General features: G+C 40.0%; 1 protein-coding gene across 1 annotated transcript in view; it reads left to right on the forward strand.

Moving 5' to 3' along the window:
* Positions 1–8,343: 8,343 nt before the first annotated feature.
* The window catches only part of CASD1 (CAS1 domain containing 1), a 43,229-nt gene continuing 30,710 nt past the window's right edge, over positions 8,344–20,862 (forward strand). Inside the window, exons 1-3 of the mRNA XM_070424279.1 lie at positions 8,344–8,605; positions 15,684–15,780; positions 16,662–16,782. Of these exons, the coding sequence (XP_070280380.1) occupies positions 8,473–8,605; positions 15,684–15,780; positions 16,662–16,782 (351 nt within the window). The 5' untranslated portion in view covers positions 8,344–8,472. The remainder of the gene's footprint in view (positions 8,606–15,683; positions 15,781–16,661; positions 16,783–20,862) is intronic.

A 20,862-nucleotide genomic window follows, 5' to 3' on the forward strand; every position in this document is an offset into this window, starting at 1 on the left:
CAGCTGATCGATGTTTCTCTCTCATCGATGTTTCTAACTCTCTATCCCTCTCCTTTCCTCTCTGTAACAAATCAATAAAATATATTAAAAAATAAAATAAATAAAATAAAGTTGGGGGTTTGTGGGATGGGTATTGAAGGTGGTGAGGTGGGGCCAAATTTCACACATGAAAATGTAATATGTATTGTATTTTCTGGGTTTTAATTTTTAAACATACTTCAATATAAACAAAAAGAGACTGAAGAAATGTATGATAATCTTTCCCAAGCTTGCCCCCAATCCAGTCTTTCCCATGTAAGTAAGTGGTCCTTGAAGCCACCAGTTGTTCAAGCCAGAAACAGAAGTGATCCTTGATTCTCCCTCTCCCTTATCTCCCACATGCAATCCATCAAGTTCTATCGATTTTACTTCTGAAATCTGCCTCCAATCTGTCCACTTTTTTCTCATTTCCTCTTCTTTTACCTTGGTCCAAACCAGTCAAGTGAATGAGGCTACCAGGGTAAGAGTAAAGCACTTTCTCAAAAGTACAGACATCTGGGAAAACAATTGCTAACAGAAGGAAAGGAGATAGAAGCTGAAAAGGTGGGAGAAACAGAATACAATTGAGATAAGCAGAGAATTTAAACAGAAAGAATCAGAGACTCAAGGTTGACTCTCAAGCATTTCCCAGTCTGAAGACAAGAAGGACAGGTGTGAATATGAGATGAATTCAGGATATGATTCTTATTTTTAAGACTTATTATAGCCCTAGCTGGTTTGGCTCTGTGGATAGAGCGTTGGCTTGCGGACTGAAGGGTCCCAGGTTCGATTCCAGCAGGGGCACATGCCTGGGTTGCGGGCTCAATCCCCAGTAGAGGGCCTTCAATCCCCAGTAGAGGGCGTTCAGGAGGCAACCTATCAATGATTCTCATCATTGATGTTTCTATCTCTCTCTCCCTCTCCCTTCCTCTCTGAAATCAATAAAAATATATTTAAAAAAGAAGCCTTTAAAAAAAAGACTTATCATATATGAAATGTTTACTTTACACAACTTCCAAATGAGAAGATTTCTATATAATTTTTTTCAAGATGAAATCCTCCAGATTAAAAAAAAATACAGATTAAAAACATATAAGAAAATAACTGAATAAAACTTTAGAATTTCTTACTCTTTTGATTTAGTTTTTGAATATTTGAGTAAATAAAATTTGGACATTTGGTTTTTATTGTGTTTTGTGTACACTGAACGTGATCAAAGAATCCAAAGGCTAATGTTCAATTTCATTGTGATAAAAATAAGTTTTCAATCTTTGACAGGAAATTGTTTACTTGTTTAGACAAGCCAAAATTCAACTAGGAAAATATTTCTCTACTCCATAATCATAAAAATTCTAAGAAGAAAATGTCTCAATTTCTTCCAGGGTTCCTCATTAAACGATATTTAATCTGAATTTAAGAAATAATATTTATTAAGTTCAAGGCATATTCATGTACTAAAAGATAATTTTTAGAAGAGGATATAGCATGACTTTCATATAGATATAAATGAACATGCTTTTATTTAATTCATTAATTAGTGAGGGAACCAGTAAGATTATAATTGGTTCAAAGGAGAATTCAAAGAACTTCACATACATGGACATTAAGAATGGTGAAATAAATTTGCTAAACAAATATAAAACTTCAAAACTGCTCACTATCCACAGGGCAATAATCAAATGAATCCCAACAAGATACAATTTGCATTTCTATGGGCAAAAATAATTTGCATTAGTTTATGTATTATATAACTTAAAGCAATGTAAAATAATTCAAAGACAATAAAAGATACAGAGACACTACAGAATCAGAGAATCTGGACAATGCCCAGTTTTCCATTGAGGACAACCATATCTTGGTCCATTTCCAAGTCTTTCACAATTTTCCCCTACAAATAATATAAAAAGTACTAACGCCCTGTGGCCCAGTGCATAAAATCTGAAGGGAGGAGACTGAAGAAGAGGAAGATAAACATAATAACTAAATAGACTCTAAGGCACATTGGCATTTATCCCAAAAGACAAAACTGATAATTTCCCACTACACACAATATTCACAAGGAAGATCTCTGATCTGACTGGATGGTGCCTGTGCTGAATACACACTTAAGCATAGACAGAAACAAAGAACTATGATAAATCAGAGTTTTATACTGTATTCTGATAAAGAGTTATACTGTATTCTGTTAAAGAGCCATGGGGATAACTTCATGGATGAGGCAAAACAGAGCAGGTCTTTAAAGGAGAAAATTTTTTCTGATTGTGGTAATCATTTCACAAATTATGTGTATATCAAATTACCACATTGTACACTATAATATAAGCAATTTTACTTGTCAATTATATTTCAATAAAGCTGGAGAGGAAGAAGAAATATTTTTAAATAAGTAGAATATGAAGTGTAGGGAAAAAGAAGTGAAGAGAATAGAAAGAGAAAAGCAACATATACTAATGTTCCTGGCTTGTAGTTTAGCATGTTTAGATAGAATGAAAGCTAAACAGAAGAAATGGAGATTTAGGCCAAATCATGTCAGAAGGCTGGGAATTCTTTTTGTTCCAATAGGGAGCCAACGAAGTGTTTAAGCAGGGAAATGACAAGATCAATATAAGCCTAAGACAAATAATTCTAGCAGCAATTGGAGAAAAGAGATTTGAAAGTGAAAAGTTAGAGATAAGGAAGCCAGTCCAAACCTATTGCCATAGTCAGGTTGGAGCCTAAACCATAGCATTGTGGGGAGAAGAAATGAGCTTTGAGGAAGGTGGAAATGAACAGGATACAGTGATTGATTATGTAAGTGATTTTTTGTTTTTTGACCATGCATTCATACCAGTTAAAAATTTGAGCACACACCCCTCCAACTATGGGCATATGTATTTAGTTATAAAATATGTACTCCTTTACTAGTAGACTAATATAAATGCATATGATTTGAAACATTCATATGTGGGAAAGGGGAAAAGTTCCCCTTAACCTTCTCTGGTTCTTTTTGGCTGGCCAAATAAACCAACAAGAGGCAGATTTAATATCACGCACACGTGCACCTCACCTACAGGAGAGTCAGATAAACAGAGGGACTGAGGTATGTGTTTAAGACATTCTTAGCTAGGGATGAGGGTAGGTGCCTTGGGGGCTTCAAACAGTCATTGCAAGATGATAAGAGAAGACCTTTAATAAAAATTTTTCCCTGCTTTATAGATAAGTTAAAAGAACTTATCTTATAGGCAAGGTCTCAACTCAAATTCTTCTAGGTAGTTAAGGGGCGGCAGGGAGGAGAGGCAAGTTTCTCTGGAGCCTGCAGCCAAAATTGCCTTTAGCTCAAAATAATCTGCTTATCACCAAGGCACATCTTGGGGTGGACTCTTCTGGACCTTCGCACACACATGCTCACAAACTTCTTTTTGCTCTCAAAAGGGAGAGCTTTAATTCACGTTTGGATGCTTAATTTGACAATTTTTGATGATGGCTTCATATCAGTAATAACTCTCATCTCAAAGTATCATAAACTTACAGCAAGAGCCATGGTTTACAATGAGTGGATGTAAATTCTTATTTCAAATAATTTGATAATTTCAAAATTTTGGGGTTTTTTTTGCAGAAGTTATATATATATATATATATATATGTGTGTATATATATATATATATATACATATATATATATATATACACACACACACACATATATACACACATATGTAAATGTATGCTATATAACCTGTGTTTATATATATCTGATATATCCACATACTTTAAAAAATCTTTATTGTTGAAAGTATTACAGGTGTCCCCCTTTCTCCCCCATTAACCTCTTCTACTTTTACCACCTACCCAGGTCTTCAACACACTATTGTCAGTGTCCATGGGTTATGCATATATATATTTTAAACTATATAATGTAGCTGATGAAGAGCTTGTTTTAGGAGATTCCAATTCTATATATTCTTCTTGTTTACTAGGGCTTATTAATTAGAATCATCTTCAATTCACATTCCTCATAGGGATATTAAAAGTCACCTTCTATTTTGAGTGTTTAAGTGAAAATAGATAATCTGTGAATCCACTTGACAGGCTCATAGGCACAATATGCCCTGCCCTGAGGATTCCTTTCCAAGTACACTTGGCATGGCTCTACATAAAGACCAAATCAGAGGACCAGGGGAAGTCCTTATATGGAATATTAATGAAGCTTAATTTTATTATACTGAGGAATGTTGAAATAACTTTCTAGACCCAAGAAAAAGCTTCTTGTCCCCCAGGGTGCCACATCAGAAAACCAAAACTTAGATAACTTTCCTGTCCCTGTAAATACTCTGCTTAAGCAGAATGCAGTATATCCAGTCAGCCAATCCCAAATGCCATGCAAACTCTGGGCTCTGTACTTATTTCCCTATTTCTTCTCAGCCCAAAAAAGTTTGACTATGTGGCCCAGCCAACCAGCTCTTTTCTATCTTTCTCTTCCTTGTTCTTTATTCTTTATCCAATAAAAGCTTTCTACCGTCACCCTATTTTGTAGTTCTCCAAAAAATGATATAAACAAACTTTATTTTCTTTAATCATTTTTTAACAGGAATTAACTATAAATAGAAGTTTTATTACTTGGTTCTGACTGTCCAGTAGCTCATCTTGTAAACACACCTCATCCCCATTAAAAATCATACTTTAAATAAGGCAGAGGAGAAAGAAGATGAGTCAAAGATTAGAAGAATAACATGAAGGACATTGGTATCAATGAACTAAATGGTAAGCATAACAGGATGAGTGGGCTTACAAGGAAAACAAAATTAATTTCCCAACACACTGAGTCTGAGGTACCATGAGATACTCAACAAGGCTATCCCTATGTGAGAGAATTCTGGAGCAAATGAAAGGAACCCAGGTTCACGCTTGGATAATTGAGGCCAATCACTTTCATATAGGGGGTTTGAAAAAGCAAGAGAGCTCTTCTTGGCAATGCCTGGGAAAGGAAAGAAGAGAGCCAGAAGGATGCAGCAGCACGGAAGCCACAAAGAGAAGATTTTAAGAAAGCAAATATTTCAACTATGCTACATAGTCAAGAAAGATAAAGCTAAGATAAAGACATTGGATTTGGTCACGTAGGTTTCGGCTGACATTTGAAAGAGTGCTTTAAGTAAAATAATAGGAGCAGAAGTCAATTTTCAAGTGTTTAAAGAAACAACAAGTAGTCGGAAAAAATAGGAACAGTAATCAAAGACTGAACCTCAAGAAGTTTGATGGTTAAGGGAGAAGAGAATGTAGTGAATTAAGGAAGGTACTTTATATGGGAAGTATATCATAAACAGTGAAGAGGAATAAATTGAAAGTAAAAATAAAGAAGGAATCTTAAGAGACCAGGTTCTCAAATGAAATGGTATTGATGCAGTCAAGGACACAGATGAAAGAGATAGCTTGGGAAGAGGGAAGAGAAAATGTTCAAGTCAGAGGAAACTACAGTTAATAATATTGTATTTCAGCCCTAGCCGGTTTGGCTCAATGGTTGGAAGCCTGTGGACTCAGGGGTCCCAGGTTCGCTTCCGGTCAAGGGCATGTACCTTGGTTGTGGGCACATACCCAGTGGAGAGTGTGCAGGGGGCGGCTGATCGATGTTTCTCTCTCATCGATGTTTCTAACTCTCTATCCCTCTCCCTTCCTCTCTGTAAAAAATCAATAAAATATATTAAAAAATAATACTGTATTTCATATTTCAAAGTTGCTAAGAGAGTAGACTTTAAAACTTGTAATCATAAGAAAAAAAATCTATAACTGTATGGTGATGAATGTATTAACTATATTAATTGGACTTATTGTGTTAATCATTTTGCAATATATACAAAAATCATTGCATTATACATCTGAAACTAATGCTATGTCAATTATACTTGGTGAAACAAAATCACATCAGTATAAACAGCAATAAATGAACACAGTACAGCAGGAATTGTTTGTTCCAAAAGATTCTCGCTTCAGAACTGCGCTCCTCTTACTGAGCCTGCTGCTCCATGTCAGTGTCCGTATCCTGTCCTGTTTTATCCCCATGGCTTCCTGTAGTACAGTGGGAACTATATATTTGGTTTACAAATAAATAAAAGGAAGATGAAGTGTGATAGGGTGTTTTTTTGTTTTGTTTTTTGAAATAACACACGCTGAGAAAACAGGTTGAAAGTGTTCCTATCAGATGGTTTCTCTTTATCAGACCATGGGGAGGTGAGGTAACCCGCTGAGCATTAGTAAACATTCTATACCATGGAAGGGTAGATAAATAAATGTGGAGCCACTAACTAGTTTTTAGCATCATCCACATTTGAGCTGAAGAAAGTTCAGTCTGATCAGAAGTATGTCAGCGAGGCAGTAGAGACTGAATTTTTGAGCCGGACTTGAGGAAGATGAGTTAAAATGATAAGAAAGTCAGGCAAGAAAACATGACTTACCCAAGGCAACGACAGCAAGCGGATGAGAAGAGGCAACATATTTGAGAGTTACGGAGAAGGGGGAATGGGAGTGGAGCAAGTAGGCACTGCAAAGTCAACACGACTCTTTCTAGACACTTGTCAGAGCAGGAGAGACGAGAGGTCAACACACAGACACACAGTCCATGGATGTGTTTCACTAAAAAGAGAAAACTAATTGGTGGAAAGGAGGCAGCCAGGAGCAAGGGAGAGTTTTTAAAAGACCAAGAGAAGGTAATTGACACGGGGATGACTGATGGAATCCTCAACACCTCCAACAGAGGAGGACAGGAAGAGCTTCAGAGCAGAGGCAGATGGAAGGGAGAGGGCCACAAGCTGTTTACAGTATTTCCGAAAGCCTTCTGGAAACTGCCATTAGACAAAACGTCAAGTTTCCTTCCTTTTGGCAGGCATTCCATCAACTCTGTGGGTTAACCCTGGTTGCCGCACACTTATCAGAAATCCTAATTTGCTGTTGATGACATCATAGTAATTTCTGGGATGTGACTGGCAGACCCTATATTGTTAGCCGACTTATTTATCTGATTTCTGCAATATCTGATTTCACTCTTCCGCGGGTGATTATCCCTGGATTAGAAGAGTGACAGCCAAAATTAAGCGAGCACTTCCAGGGAACAGTGCCTGGTCTTTGTGGACACTTACTTAACTTTATTGCTTATTAGCATTGCAGCCACGACAGTGATGTATGTGATTTCATTTAAGAGACAAAAATCTTGCCCGATATGGGGTCCTGGGATGAAAACATAATAATAATAATTAAAAAAAAAAGAGTCCTTGGAATGAAAAGAGTTGGGACGACAAGATCTCTGCTGTCCCTGCAGAGCTAACGCTCTGTAGTGCTGAGCGGGGGCCTGTAAACACGAGCTCGGGACTGGCTGAGCGGGAACGCTGGGGGCAAAGGGCGCCCGAGAACACCCCAGCTGGCCCATGGCTCCTGCCACCCCGGGCCGGGAGGAAGGGAACAGAAAAGAGAATAGGCTACAAGGAGGGCAAAGGATATGGAGAAACCGCAAACACATGAGCCCGCCGTGGCCGCGGGGCTGGGTGCCCGCGGGGATGGGTGCCCGGCGCACACGTCCCGCCTGGCACCTGCTCCCGGTGCCAGTACAAACAGCGAGGGAGGTGCCCGCGCGCCCACACCCCCGCCGGCTGGGCTCCCTGCACCCTCTGCCCTGTACTTTGGCTTCTCTTCGCCACTGGAACTGGGCAAACAGACCTTTAAAAAATATATAAAAAAGTTATCAGGGACATGGGCCCAGGCTGTGACTTGAGAGTCCAGCCTGGTGGTGCCCCCGGCCTCAGCCCCAGCCCGGCATGGGGGGCAGGGGGGCGCCCGGTGCCTGGGGCCGCCCCGGCGGCGTCGGGGCGGGCGGGTTCGGGGAGCGCGCCCCGAGGGCTGTGCTGGGGGCCGGGAGGAAGTGGGACGGTGTGTACTCTCCTCCCGGAACTGTGGTGACATTGCCCCAACCTGGCCCAGGTGGCGGCCAGGGAGCCGGGGAAGCTGCGAGCCGCGCCATCCGGCCCCGTCCCCTCCCCTCACCCCCATGTCTGCGTCGCCGCCGCCGCCGCCGCCGCCCGCCGCCGCCCGTGACCCGGTGACCCCGGAGGGCCGTCGGGGGCCCGCGACCCCGGAGCCCCGGGCATCCGGACCCCCCTCGGAGACGCAGCCGCTCTTAAGGCAGGAGGCTGCAGGGGAGGAGGAGGAGGAGGAAGGGGAGGAGACAGGCGTCCGGGGCGCCTCGGGAACCGGCACGGCGGAGCAGCGGAGACGGGGCTGGGGGGAGGCGGCCGAGGCGGCCGGGGCCGAGGAGGGGCCGGAGGCCGGGGGCGCGGCGGCGGCGGGGCCGGGCGGGCCGGCGGGAGGCGCGGGGGGCGGCCGCGGGGCCTGGCGGCGGCTGCTGGCCTGGCTGCGGCGGCGGCAGCCCCAGCGCGGCCCCTGCGCGGCGCCCCTTCCCCGCTCGGCCGCGCTCTGTTGTCATGGAGGAACCAAGATGGCGGCTCTGGCCTACACCCTGGGCAAGCGGGAGATCAACCACTACTTCAGCGTGAGGAGCGCCAAGGTGCTGGCGCTGGCGGCCGTGCTGCTGCTCGCGGGGTGCCACCTCGCCTCCCGCCGCTACCGAGGTGAGGGGCCCTCCCCCTGCCCGGCCGGGGGAGGAGGCGGCGGCGCGGAGGCCGCCCCCCTCGCCGACACACGCCCACGCTCCGCGGCCGCCCGCCCGCCTGCCCGCTCGCGCCCGGCCCGGGGAGGCGCGGCCCCACGTGCCCCCAGGCGCCCCGACCGCGGGCCCGGCGCCCCTGCCCGACCGAGCGGACCCCGGCGCGGGCGGCCCCGCGGTGCTGCCCCCCGCCCCCCTCCGGCCGCCCGCGCCGGGGTCGGGGGCGCCTCCTCGGGCCCGGCCGAGGGGCTGCGGGGGGGCCCGGCGCCGGCGGGGCCCGGGGAGACGCGCCCTCCCCGCCCGGGGGTCGCGCGCAGGCGGTCGGACGGCGGCCTGAGTGTCCGGCCCGGGGTGCGTGGGGGCAGAGGCCGCCTGCCAGGGGCACCGCCGCCCGGAGGGGGGGTCGCCGTGTCCCCGGCTTGGGGGTCCGGCTCTGGAGCCTTTTGTTCCCTGCGGCCTCTGCCCCCAGCAGCGGGCTGAGCTGTCGTTGGACGGCGACGGGGGCCGCCCCGTTTTCCTGGGCCCCCCGGGGGCGACAGCTGGCCCCGATGCCCGCGGCCAAGTGGAAGCGGCGCCCCTCGGCCTCGGCGACTCGGACATTCGGACACGTCCCGGGGGTTGTGGCTGCACCTTCTGACCACGTCCCGGCCCCGGGGCACGTAGGCGGAGGGGGGGTTGGAGTCGCCAGGCGTCCAGGTGGGCAGGGAGCGCGAGCTGCAGGCAGGTGGGCACGGGCCCGGGTGCCAATGGGTGCCAGGGGGTGACCTCCTTATTGCAGAAGGAATTCCGAGAATCAGGGGATACCGACCTGTCCTTGTTGGTTCGCAGTGTTGTGCCTTTTCTCTCCAAAAATGCCACGAGGAGAGAGGCTGCCAGGCCGAGGGGCATTCATAGTGATGGGATCTCTCATTTTTTGGCTCTTGGTGTGAAGGAAGTCATGATCAGGACGGCCCTTGGTGGCTGTGAGATTCATTGGTCAGGGTGTCGTGGGTCACGGACAGGTGGGCATTGGCCGCTCCTGCCACTGAATTTCACACCCGCTTTGGCCAAACGCCCAGGGAGTGGGGCTCTGGGAGCTGAGCTCTTCTCATCCCAGGAAGTCTGTCCAAGTGGAGGACGTTTTGGGTGCCCTTTGCCGCTTTGTGTTCTCCAGTGCTTGAGGATTAAGCACCGGAGGTTCTAGTACTGTCCTGGATGCAGCGCTTTTTATGTAAACACACTAAATCGATTTAAAAAGATAAAAGTTTTTGTACCCCGTTGGCCTTTCTCACTCCAGTCTCCCGCAGGTCACAGCCATGTGACCTGGGAGGGCTTGGGCGCATGTGAAGTTGCTGTCACAGAGCACATGCACAATAAAACTAGCAATCTCGATGCATTAATGTGTGGTAATTTGGGAGAAAATTTTCTAACTACTATTAATCACATGCTGGTTTGGTATAAGATGACAGTAACCGAACTCAATTTTGTGTAACTTTGGTGCTGTGTTCCTAAAGGTAAAAATAATCTAGTCTTCCCCCTCCCGGTTTTTAATTGTGCTTTTATCTTTTGATAAGCTTGGATACTAATGATTATATTTAGAGGATTGCATCCTTTTCAAGGTCTGTCATCAGCAGGGGAAACAGAATGTCAGATGGAATTTATGAGTCAGTGTGGCATCTGGGGCTGTTGGTAAAGCCTCCTCCAGAAGCTCGTCATCGGCTTCCCTAGGTGCTGCAGGTCCTTGAGTGTGAAGCAGAGCACCTGGTGTGTGTACTCGCCCAAACTGAATGTCAACAACTTGAGCCAGAGACTGTTTGGGAAAGATAACCTTACCAGGAACTTTCTAGCCATCCTTATGCTTTGGCGGTGTAAAACTGAGTCAAATGCAGTTCCCTTTACACAAAGATAACGATGCACTTGAATCACAATATGAAAAAGGACCTTATATCAGATATAGAGGTGTAGGCTAGATATATTAAAATCCCCAATGTGTGGGTATGAGTTTGCCACAGGCAAGGTAGAGTGAATGCAGTAGAATACACATATTCAGTATCTCTTGCTTTATTTATAAGCAGAAATTAAAAGACTTACACACTGCAAGTAAAGCTTGGTAAACACAATGTGCTGTTCCAACAGGTTTTACACGTTTTAATTCGTTTTGTATTTATAACCATTCTGTGAGGTAGTTACAACTTACCACCTTTGATCCTCCCCTGCCCGATCTGTAACGTTTCTATAATCAGGATGACTTTTAAAGTCTTTGATTGCATGTCAAAGTTTAATTGATACAATTTTACTACTGTTATATAAAATAATAATGTCTTATAATCAATATTCTTAGATTCTTCGAGTTGCGAGTTGAGGTATTATTTACATATTAAAGATGAGTCAAGAGAGGTTAAGTTGCCTAAGGATATTTATTCAGTTAGTGACTAAGGTAGGAGTGAGAACCCAGTAAGTCAGCCTCCAGCCATTATGTTATAGACTGCCTTTCTGCAGCTTCTTACATGGTGCTAATGTATAGAAGATGGAGTTGGAAAGCATTTCCAGAGGGACATGGATGAAACATTTAGAAACATTAAAGCAGCCTCACAGTACCAGCAAGAGTCTTCCTATTCTTGTTCTAGTACAGTGACTTTTTAAAAGTGGCATGTGTAGAACTTCAAATTCTGCCCAGCCTACTTTTTATTACTTGTTTTCTTCTTCCTTAACTCCAGGCTCACAATCTGAACGTGCTTGCACCTTTTATGTATCTCACAATAATTTTATTTTCTGTGCCTGCAATGGTCTTTCTCTCCTGCAAAGAGTACAGATTTTTCCTTCAAGGCCTGGTTCAGATGTCACTACTACAGAGGTCAGAATTAGGAGTTCAATGTTTTTACAGCAATTAGTGCATACTTACCATGTTGTATTATAATAATTTTTACCTGTCTCCCCCCCCCACAAAACATCCTTGAGCTTCCATGAGTATTTCATTTACCTTTAAATCATCAAAACTTAACACACAGAGCTTAACCTCATAAATAATTAAGAGATAATTAGATTTTTAGAGTTCTTTTTCCTACTATTTTCCTCCTTGCATTTGGTTCTTCTGCTTTTAATTGAATTTCATGTTCTGATCTCAATTTTAGAAAGTAGGGGGTTTTTTTGCATTAATATTATTTCACATAATATAGTAGAATGACATTTTTTAAATAATTGAACTTTTAACTATTTTTTCAAAATTTTATCAATCTCTAATAATATTGTGATTACAAATTTAAAATAATATTTCTGTGACAAAAGGCCAGTATCTAATGCCCTAAGAGTAGTTCCAATCTGGATATATTTCAGTTTTTTAATTGATAAAGTTGCTACAAATGCTTTAATTTTGTTGAAATCCGAATTCTTTCTATCAATAGGAGTACTAAATGCAAATGTTAGATAGCACATGTTTTGGAGAAAACTAAGCTCAAGGCTTCAGAAATCAAAGCAAGAAAGAAGTAGCCCTAGATTTCTTAGCCTTTTCTTTCTTTGACTGCTAGGAAATCCTGATCTGTATGACACCACTTGGAACGAGGCTCTCCTAGCTTGTCTAAAGAAAAATGTAAATGGTGATTTTTCAGCACAAACTAAAATACAACTTGCTGAATTTTAAGCAAACAAAGTATTACTAACAGATCATACTGTAAACTTTATGATCTGCAATTTTCATGGTTAGTGGTAAGAAACACACAACTTTGGTAGTAGGGTGACTCGACTAAATGTGTGCAGTGTGCCAGAGGCATTCTATCCAAAAGAAAGTATCAACTGTGCTTTACTTAGCAAAGCAGATGTTTTCTTCAGTAGTTACATATTGTTTTTCAGCTTTTTCAAAACATGTTTATCTTTTTACTTATTTTGCTTGCTTTTAGTGTCTTTCTATTATAGAAAAGTCATGCATAAAAACCTGCAATTTTAGATTGGCAAACCAGAAAGCTTGCTCAAGATAACAGAATGAAGAGTGAGACAACCATTCAAGAAGATAACCTTAGTATTGGAGATAGCTGAAGCAGATCATTCTGTCCCTTTAGTAGCTCGGTATTTTGTGTGTGTGTGTGTGTGTGTGTGTGTGTAGCTTGATTTATCTGAGCATCTTTCATCTCACGCTTGTTGTATTATAAAGTGCTTATCAGAATTATATGAGGCAGATGAAAATAATGACTGGTTTTGTTGTGTATTTTTGTTTGGGATTTTTCTGAGTAAATTTTGAAAGGAAAATACGCCACCAGCATATATATATATATATATATATATATATATATATATACACACACACACACACAAATATATATATGCATATACACACACATATGTAATACATATAATTTAAAAAGTCAAATTAACTTATTTTACATCTAGGTTTATATTTACTGATTTGATCCCCCCCCCCCAAAAAAAAAATTTTTTCCCGCCAGAAAAAGAACTTTTACAGTATGGAATTTTGTAAAGTTTTCCTTTCTAGATCAGGTTAACTTATTCTGCTGAGAAATATAAAAAGCCAATCTCATCTTTTCAGTTGTCTAGTTAGCAGTTCTTTTACTTTTCTAACAATTCTTCATGTTACTTTACATTATCTCTATCAGTACAGCTTGTATAGTTTCTGTATTTGACAGGACTTTAACTGATATGCAGAGACTATTAAGTTCAGATACAGGCTTATAAAAAAAACACTTTGCATCATAAAATATTTTAAGAAGAATCATCATCAACTAGCATTCATTAGCAAACTAAGCATTTCTTCCCTGCTGGACCAGTGTGGCGCAGTGGTTGAGCACCAACCCATGAACCAGGAGGTCAGGGTTCAATTCCCAGTCAGGGCACTTGCCCAGGTTGCTGGCCCCATCCCCAATGGAGGGCATGCAGGAGGCGGCCAATCAATGATTCTCTCTCATCATTGATGTTTCTATCTCTTTCTCCCTCTCCCTTCCTCTCTGAAATCAGTAAAAAGATACTTTTTAAAAAAGAAAGAAAGAACTTCCCTGGAAAGACCAGTAGTCTCAAAATTCTGAGTTTACAGTGCTTTTTAGTTAGTGATAACTTCAAATTTGTTTTTCTGTGGAGCTTTTTTGATATGGGTTCATCAAATTAGAGCCATTGTTTCCTATTAACTGAACTACTGAAAAAGAATGTGCGAGTAGTAGTTTTGAAGAGGAAACCAAGAACTTCACATTTTTAAACACAATTTCTGGTATAGGGAAAGACTGGTTATGGTACATCTATCTTCAGAAAATCGTATTGATGGTTATCAAATAACATAATTCCACACAGTGAATATTGATCAAGGTGTATTTCTGTTTAGGTTTCTATTAAAAAAACAAAAATCAAATAACTTTATAAAAAGGAGGAGGAAAGGAAAACTCCACAGAATTAATACCTAGTTATTTGCAACTTATAATTTTCTAAGAAATTAAATGTGTTGCTAACTTTTTACTTAGTTTAATAGATGTATCTGAAGAGGTAGAAATGCTATAAATATGGAATTTTCATCCTAATTTTAAACATTTACTATGATTTTGCTGTATGGCCATTATAAAAGAATGCTGTTTTTAGGAAAATAATTATGTGTTCCTAAAGTCCTTTCTTTACTCCTGGATTATTTATATAGCTTAATTTTGTTTTTTGGAACTAGAACTCGTTTTTAATAATTGGAAAGAATTAAGAACTGATTATAGTTTCCTTAAAGAGGTGTTATTTAAAAAAGAGGTGTCTTTGAAATACAGAAAACCTACACAGACTACATATATAATTGCAAAATTTTAATAATTGATATTCTGCTTTCCTTATCCAGTGTTCCACTGACACAGTAGTGCAGTATTTTCACTTTTTCTTCCTGTTCTATTTTAAAATTTATGACACTGACGTAACAACACTTTCATTATTTATATATACCTATCTTGCATTTGTATTTCCTTTTATCTATATGTAGGCCAAAAAAATAGGTAACTGGATTGAGAGAGAAAAAAGATGTGTTCTATTTAAATACCTTTGGTTTTCCCTATCTCCAGTCTGAATGGTTTAGTACAATTCTTGTTCTGTGATATTCCTCTTATCAGATGCCTTGTCCTGAACTTAACTGTTTGTAAAACAAATAGTGTGCTGTTGACTATTAATAAAGAACTCAAAATTAAATTAAATAATACATATATTTTATTATAACCCCACAGTTAATCTAAACATCTCATTTTTCCCTCATCCATTTGACATATTTGAACTTTTTAAATGCCTCCAACCCCCTTATTAACTCCTTCACTCATTTAAATTAATGTACAGTAAAATGGCCAAAGGAAGAAGAGTGACTACCTGTCCCAGTTTACATAGGACTGGAGGATTTCCCAGTTGTGGAACTTTCTGTGTAAAACTCACAGTCTCAACCCTACTGGGAGGAATTGGTTGGTCATCCTAAAGGAAAGCAAGAGATATCAAGAGAAGTGGAGAGGCTGAATGTTAATAACAGTTAAAACTGCAATGTGTTACTGATACTGATGTGGCTAGTTTTAAGTCTTATCTTTGTAAGATTGTAAAAGTTTTAGTAAGCTTTTTAAGAGGTTCCTGAATATGTCTCTTTCTCTGTTCACACCTTTACAGAATAGGGGTAGCATACTCACAGGGAAGTTGTGGAAATCAGAGAGTAGATTTATAATATTTCTCGATATTAACTAGGTTTCCAAATATGCTAATGCACTATGTATTATAATAGTCGAGTAGTAGAAAGTCATTTCTAAAGTCTTCTCTTTTATTTCTTAAACTTTTCTTTCCCTATTAGAAGTAGGAGTGATAAACAGATACAAAGGCTGGTTTGTGACTGAGGTGATGTCCCCACAAAGAAAACCTGAAGCAGAAGGAACTGCCAAAGCAGTGAATGTAGCATTTAGGAGTTAGGGAGTCTCGATATTTATTATGTTTCTTGTGGGTGAGTAATATGCACCTAGAATGTATAGCGAGGCATAAAGACTGTATTTTCTCATCTCAAAGAGCTTACATGGGGTCAGATAACCAACATATAAAAATTTAACTATTGTTTCCAATACTGTTGTGTTTCATAGGCAATGATTCATGTGAGTACCTTCTTTCAAGTGGCAGATTTCTTGGAGAGAAAGTTTGGCAGCCTCACAGTTGTATGATGCATAAATATAAATACAAGTAAGATTTCTCCATTTTGTTGTTTTTTTTCCTATTATGGGTTGTAATATTTAATGGACAAGGGTTGGTGAAACAAAGAAAGTACTATATGGTACTTCTATATATGATGGTAAGAATTGCTAAAGGAGGGTAGGAGTAGAAGTGAGAGTCCAAATGAAGATTCCTCCCCAAGAGAGAGCTTTGGCCAAGCTGCTTTATCTCAGGTAAGAGATAAGCAGACCCAAGGCAATAGCCCTGGAGAAAAGAACTTTTGCTTTGGGAGTTGGATAGCTACCGCATAGACTTATCGTATATAATAAAAACCTAATATGCAAATCGACTGAACAGCGGAACGACCAGTTGCTATGACATGCACTGACCACCAAGGGGCAGACACTCATTGCAGGAGCTGCCCGCAGGCCCCAGGCCAGCCAAGGCCTGTGCCAGCAGGAGATCCCCCTATTTGCCCTGCTGGTCACCCTGCAGAGGGACAGGGCAGCGGCAGGGGGCAGGGACAGCAAGTGTGTGGCGCCAGGCCAGCCAAAGTGGGTGCCAGCCCCACAATCACCCCACAGATTTGCCCTGATCGCTGGCCAGGCCTAGGGAACCTACCTGTGCACGAATTTCGTGCACCCGGCCTCTAGTTCTCAAATAATGGATATAAAACTCTAAATATGGTTAGAGTTCATCTTAAACACTTAATAAATTGGGGCTGTTATTATTGAGAGTTAGTTGATCATACAGGAACTGGTAGGTTAAACAAACATGGCCACCTATTTTAAAAGCAAAGTAGTAATTATATGTATAACAATCCTGTACTACTTTCTTCACAAACTATGTGCTTTGAAGTGCCAATATGCTGATTTTATTTATTTTAATTAATGTTTCTTTGTTGATTTCAGTGAAGCAAAGAACTGCCTTATAGATAAACATATTGCATTTATTGGAGATTCCAGAATTCGTCAATTGTTTTATTCATTTGTAAAAATAATTAATCCTCAGTTCAAAGAAGAAGGCAATAAGGTAAAAATTGTCTGTTCTCTTCATTAGGGTATTGTGTTAGAAGTTAACCAACTGAATAGTTTTAGGAAGAATGTACCTCTCCACATTAATGCAAGGAACTATAAAAGCTTTACTTTGGTTTTGGAAAGGTAAAGGAAAAAGAAATGATGATTTGCTATAATGGGCAGCATAAGAAAAAGAAGTGGTGGGTATTGGCAAGCCTTTCATTAACTTAAATTTTTAGTTTTCAGAAATAAAGTCTTTCCATGGAAAAAAATTTTCAAAATTTCTTAGAAGGAAAACAAAGAAAATATCCTTATTCTCCTTTTAATATTTGCCATATTTCTTTCCGTCTCTTTAAAAAACAACACACACATATTTATTGTTGAAAGTATTACATATGTCCTCCTTTTTTCACCATTGACTCCTTCTAACCCTCACAGCCCCCCATCCAGACCTTCACCACACTGTTATCTGTGTCCATGGGTTATGCATATAATGCATACAAGTTCTTTGGTTGATCACATCCCACCCACCCCCACATTCCCTCTGAGATTCAGTCTCTTTTTTAAAACATAATTGTAATCTAGCATGTACAGTGTTATGTCTCACTTCTTTCCCCACCACTTGTCATAATTCACCATATTATTATATAATCAATATAAGTATCTTCATAGTGTGAACAAATTATTGAGTGGATATAATGCATATTTATATAATCCTCCCTTTCCTTAACTTTTTTGTAGTTTTCTATTTTTTATTTTGCAATTTTAAAGAAGGACATTTTAAATTAAATCTTTATGTGAAAACTTTGCTTTTTAATTTATTTCCTTAGGATAGGATCTCTGTCATGCAAATATTAGGTTAAAGAATATCAATACTTTAAAAATTATTGATTATATTGTTAAACTCTTTCAGTTTATAACATAAGCAATGTATAACTAAAACAACAATGTAACAACAAATTCATGATCTTTATATTAAAAAAGTCTTATTTTTAAAATAGAATATGTAGGCAGGAGAATATGTATGTGTGTGTCTCTGAAAACTAACAAGTATGAACAACTCTCTTTATGTTTGTTAATAATTAATTAATTTTTTGTTAACTATCTCATCATGTTATTTTGTTTATCCATTTTTAAGTGATCCAAGGTTCTAATCCCTATCTTCAACTGCATATGATTGGGAGTGGGGAATGGCAAGGAGAGAAAAGTGAAGTACAAGAAAGTTCAGAATTACAGGGGAAATATCTTATGAATTTATGATGAAAATCTGCCTGTATACATCAACTTGCCCTGTGTTATGGAGTTGAAAAATTAGGGACTTCCCAAGTAGCTAGAGACACATAGTGATGATGGTAGTAGATACTAAATTTTAGGAACAATTTCTTATGAGAAGAATCCTTAGGCTATTAGAGGTTTTGTCCACCAAAAAAGACTAGTAGAGATTTTAAAGCTGAATAATAGAAAATTATAAAGTCAACTTTTCATTTTATTTGGTATCTATAAATGTAGCCTCCTTTTGTGTTTATACACACAAAATTATACAGAAGAATTAGAACTATTTAATGACATGAGATTATCACAGTTTAAACTAAAAACACTTTGGTAAACTTATAAAAAGTAGAGAGATTCCGCTTGACCAATTGAGGGCCGATCCAAGAACCAGGAGATCAGGGTTAGATTCCTGGTAAGGGTTACTGGCTCAGTCCCCAGTAGGGGGCTTGCAGGAGGCAACTAATTGATGATTCTCTCTCATCATTGATGTTTCTATCTTTTTCCTTGCTCTTTGAAATCAATAAAAAAAATATTTTTTAAAAGTAGAGAGATTTCTGATTTCAGAGAAACAGTTTTAATATTTCTAGGCTTAGTATATTGTGACTTTCTGAAAACTGGAATAATGGATTTGGCAACAGTTAATTGAAAAACTCTCTAATGGTTTAGTTGGCGACCGCTGCTCCAAAGGTTTCCTTAAACCAATGGTCGCCAACCTTTCTGATGTCAAGGACCACCAGTGGTCTGCAGACCACCAGTTGGCAACCACTGGATAGCCAAAAGTAGGTACAATATGGTACATTTCTTCTGAGCCCTAGTTATAACACCTAGGTTTCCAATTTTTATTTTCTAAGGCACATTGTTATCTCACAATTCTCAAGCAAGATATATTTAAATTTATATGCATTAAAAAAAAAGACAGTTTGTCACAGTCTTAAAGAGGCAGCTATTAAGAAACTATTTAGTTCAAACTGCTAGTGGAGCATTTGCCAAATTGTGTTTCACTTAGTTCACTGGTCTCTGACAACTTGAAGACAGAGATCATTATTTTTTAAAGTTCTTGTGCCTAGCACATCCTGGCATATTATAAAAGCTGATTATCATCATCATTATTTTAGCTTTGGTATGGGTTTGGGTAGAGTAGGAGTGTTGAAGATAATTCTTTGAATATGTTTCTTTTCTGTGTTGAGAAAAATAATTTTTTTAAAAGAAACTTTATAGAGCAGGACTTTTATCAAATTATATTTTGTGGAAGATAAATTCTTTTTTTTTTTTAAATATATTTTACCGATTTTTTACAGAGAGGAAGGGAGAGAGATAGAGAGTTAGAAATATCAATGAGAGAGAAACATCGATTAGCTGTCTCCTGCACACCTCCTACTGGGGATGTGCCCGCAACCCAGGTACATGCCCTTGACCGGAATCGAACCCGGGACCTTTCAGTCCTCAGGCCGACGCTCCATCCACTGAGCCAAACCGGTTTTGGCGGAAGATAAATTCTTTAAGGCGCTCCGGTCAAATAAGTTTGGACAGAGCTGGGTATCATATCCCCCTCTTAGATGGTTTTAATTTAGGTGAGGATATTAAAAGCTTGAGAAGTCTTACAGTAAAGAAAACTGCTTGCATTCCTTCCAGCTGGCAGCTAGGTACTGGGGGCCCCTTCTACCTCAAACCAACTAAATCCTAGATTTAAAAAAACCCCACTGGTGTTGTATTTCTAGATTTGAAGAAATGGAAGACACTCCCCCAAAAGGAACACATATGAGGCAAAACCAGAGATGGGAACAATAACAGTAGGCACTCAATAGAGACTTGGATTACCCTGAAGACAGATGCCAGTAGCTGCAATGCCCAGTATGCAGAACACTAAGCTTTGGGCCAACATATTTCTCAGTATTAATATTGGAAGCCAGAGAACAGTGGAATAATAGCTTTAATATTCTGAGAGAAAATAAGTTTCAATGTAGAATTGTATACCTATCATACAGATTTTTCTGTTGTTGAAATATAGGACATTATCAGATACATAAAAACTGTGAGGGTTTGTCTAAAAATTTTCTAAAGGATAAACTTCGGGAGGATGGAAATACATTTTTTTAAATGATGTGAAATATAAGAAACAGTACTTAAAGAAAAATTAAACATACGTGTAAGCTTACTCAAATAGTGCCTGTATAAAATAATAATGTCTATAAAAAGAAGGTATTAAAGAATTGGCCAATAATCGTTTATAAGCCAGAGGGAGATTATCACAAGCAAAATATTCTAATGTCCTCTTTACTCTTTAAGTTATTATCTTATGGTAGAACTTAACTTAAAGATAAATAGTAAAACTTTAAGAGCAAAGATTAAAAGGATAGAATTAGGATGTATAAATTCCAAACCAGCAGAAGAAAAACTAAACCAAACCAAACTTATCTAATGTGCCAAATGTGTTTTATACATACAGTGGGGCCTTGCCTTACGAGTTTAATTCGTTCCGAGACCGAGCTCGTTAAAGAGCTCGTTAAGGAGCTTGTTAACTCAAATTACTCTATCAACTCAATGCAAAAAATCAGCCGAGAGACAGCTGGTATCTCAAAAACCTCGTTAGTTGGGACACTCATAAGTCAAAGCCCCACTGTACATACATATATAATTGTACATGTACATAGATATACAAAAAATTTAGATGTACATGCAAAAGTTTGTGTTTATATATATTATATGTATATGAAAAATCTATATGTGAAGAAGCTGTAAATTTTATATCAACTTGTCAGGAATATAGAGTTCAAAAACATTATTTAAAATATATTACATGCACTATTAGACTGGTAGAATAATC

The sequence above is a fragment of the Myotis yumanensis genome, unplaced genomic scaffold, assembly GCF_028538775.1.
Source record: "Myotis yumanensis isolate MYYU_CA2020_CCGP unplaced genomic scaffold, mMyoYum1.0.hap1 SCAF_9, whole genome shotgun sequence".
Classification (NCBI taxonomy): Eukaryota; Metazoa; Chordata; class Mammalia; order Chiroptera; family Vespertilionidae; genus Myotis; species Myotis yumanensis.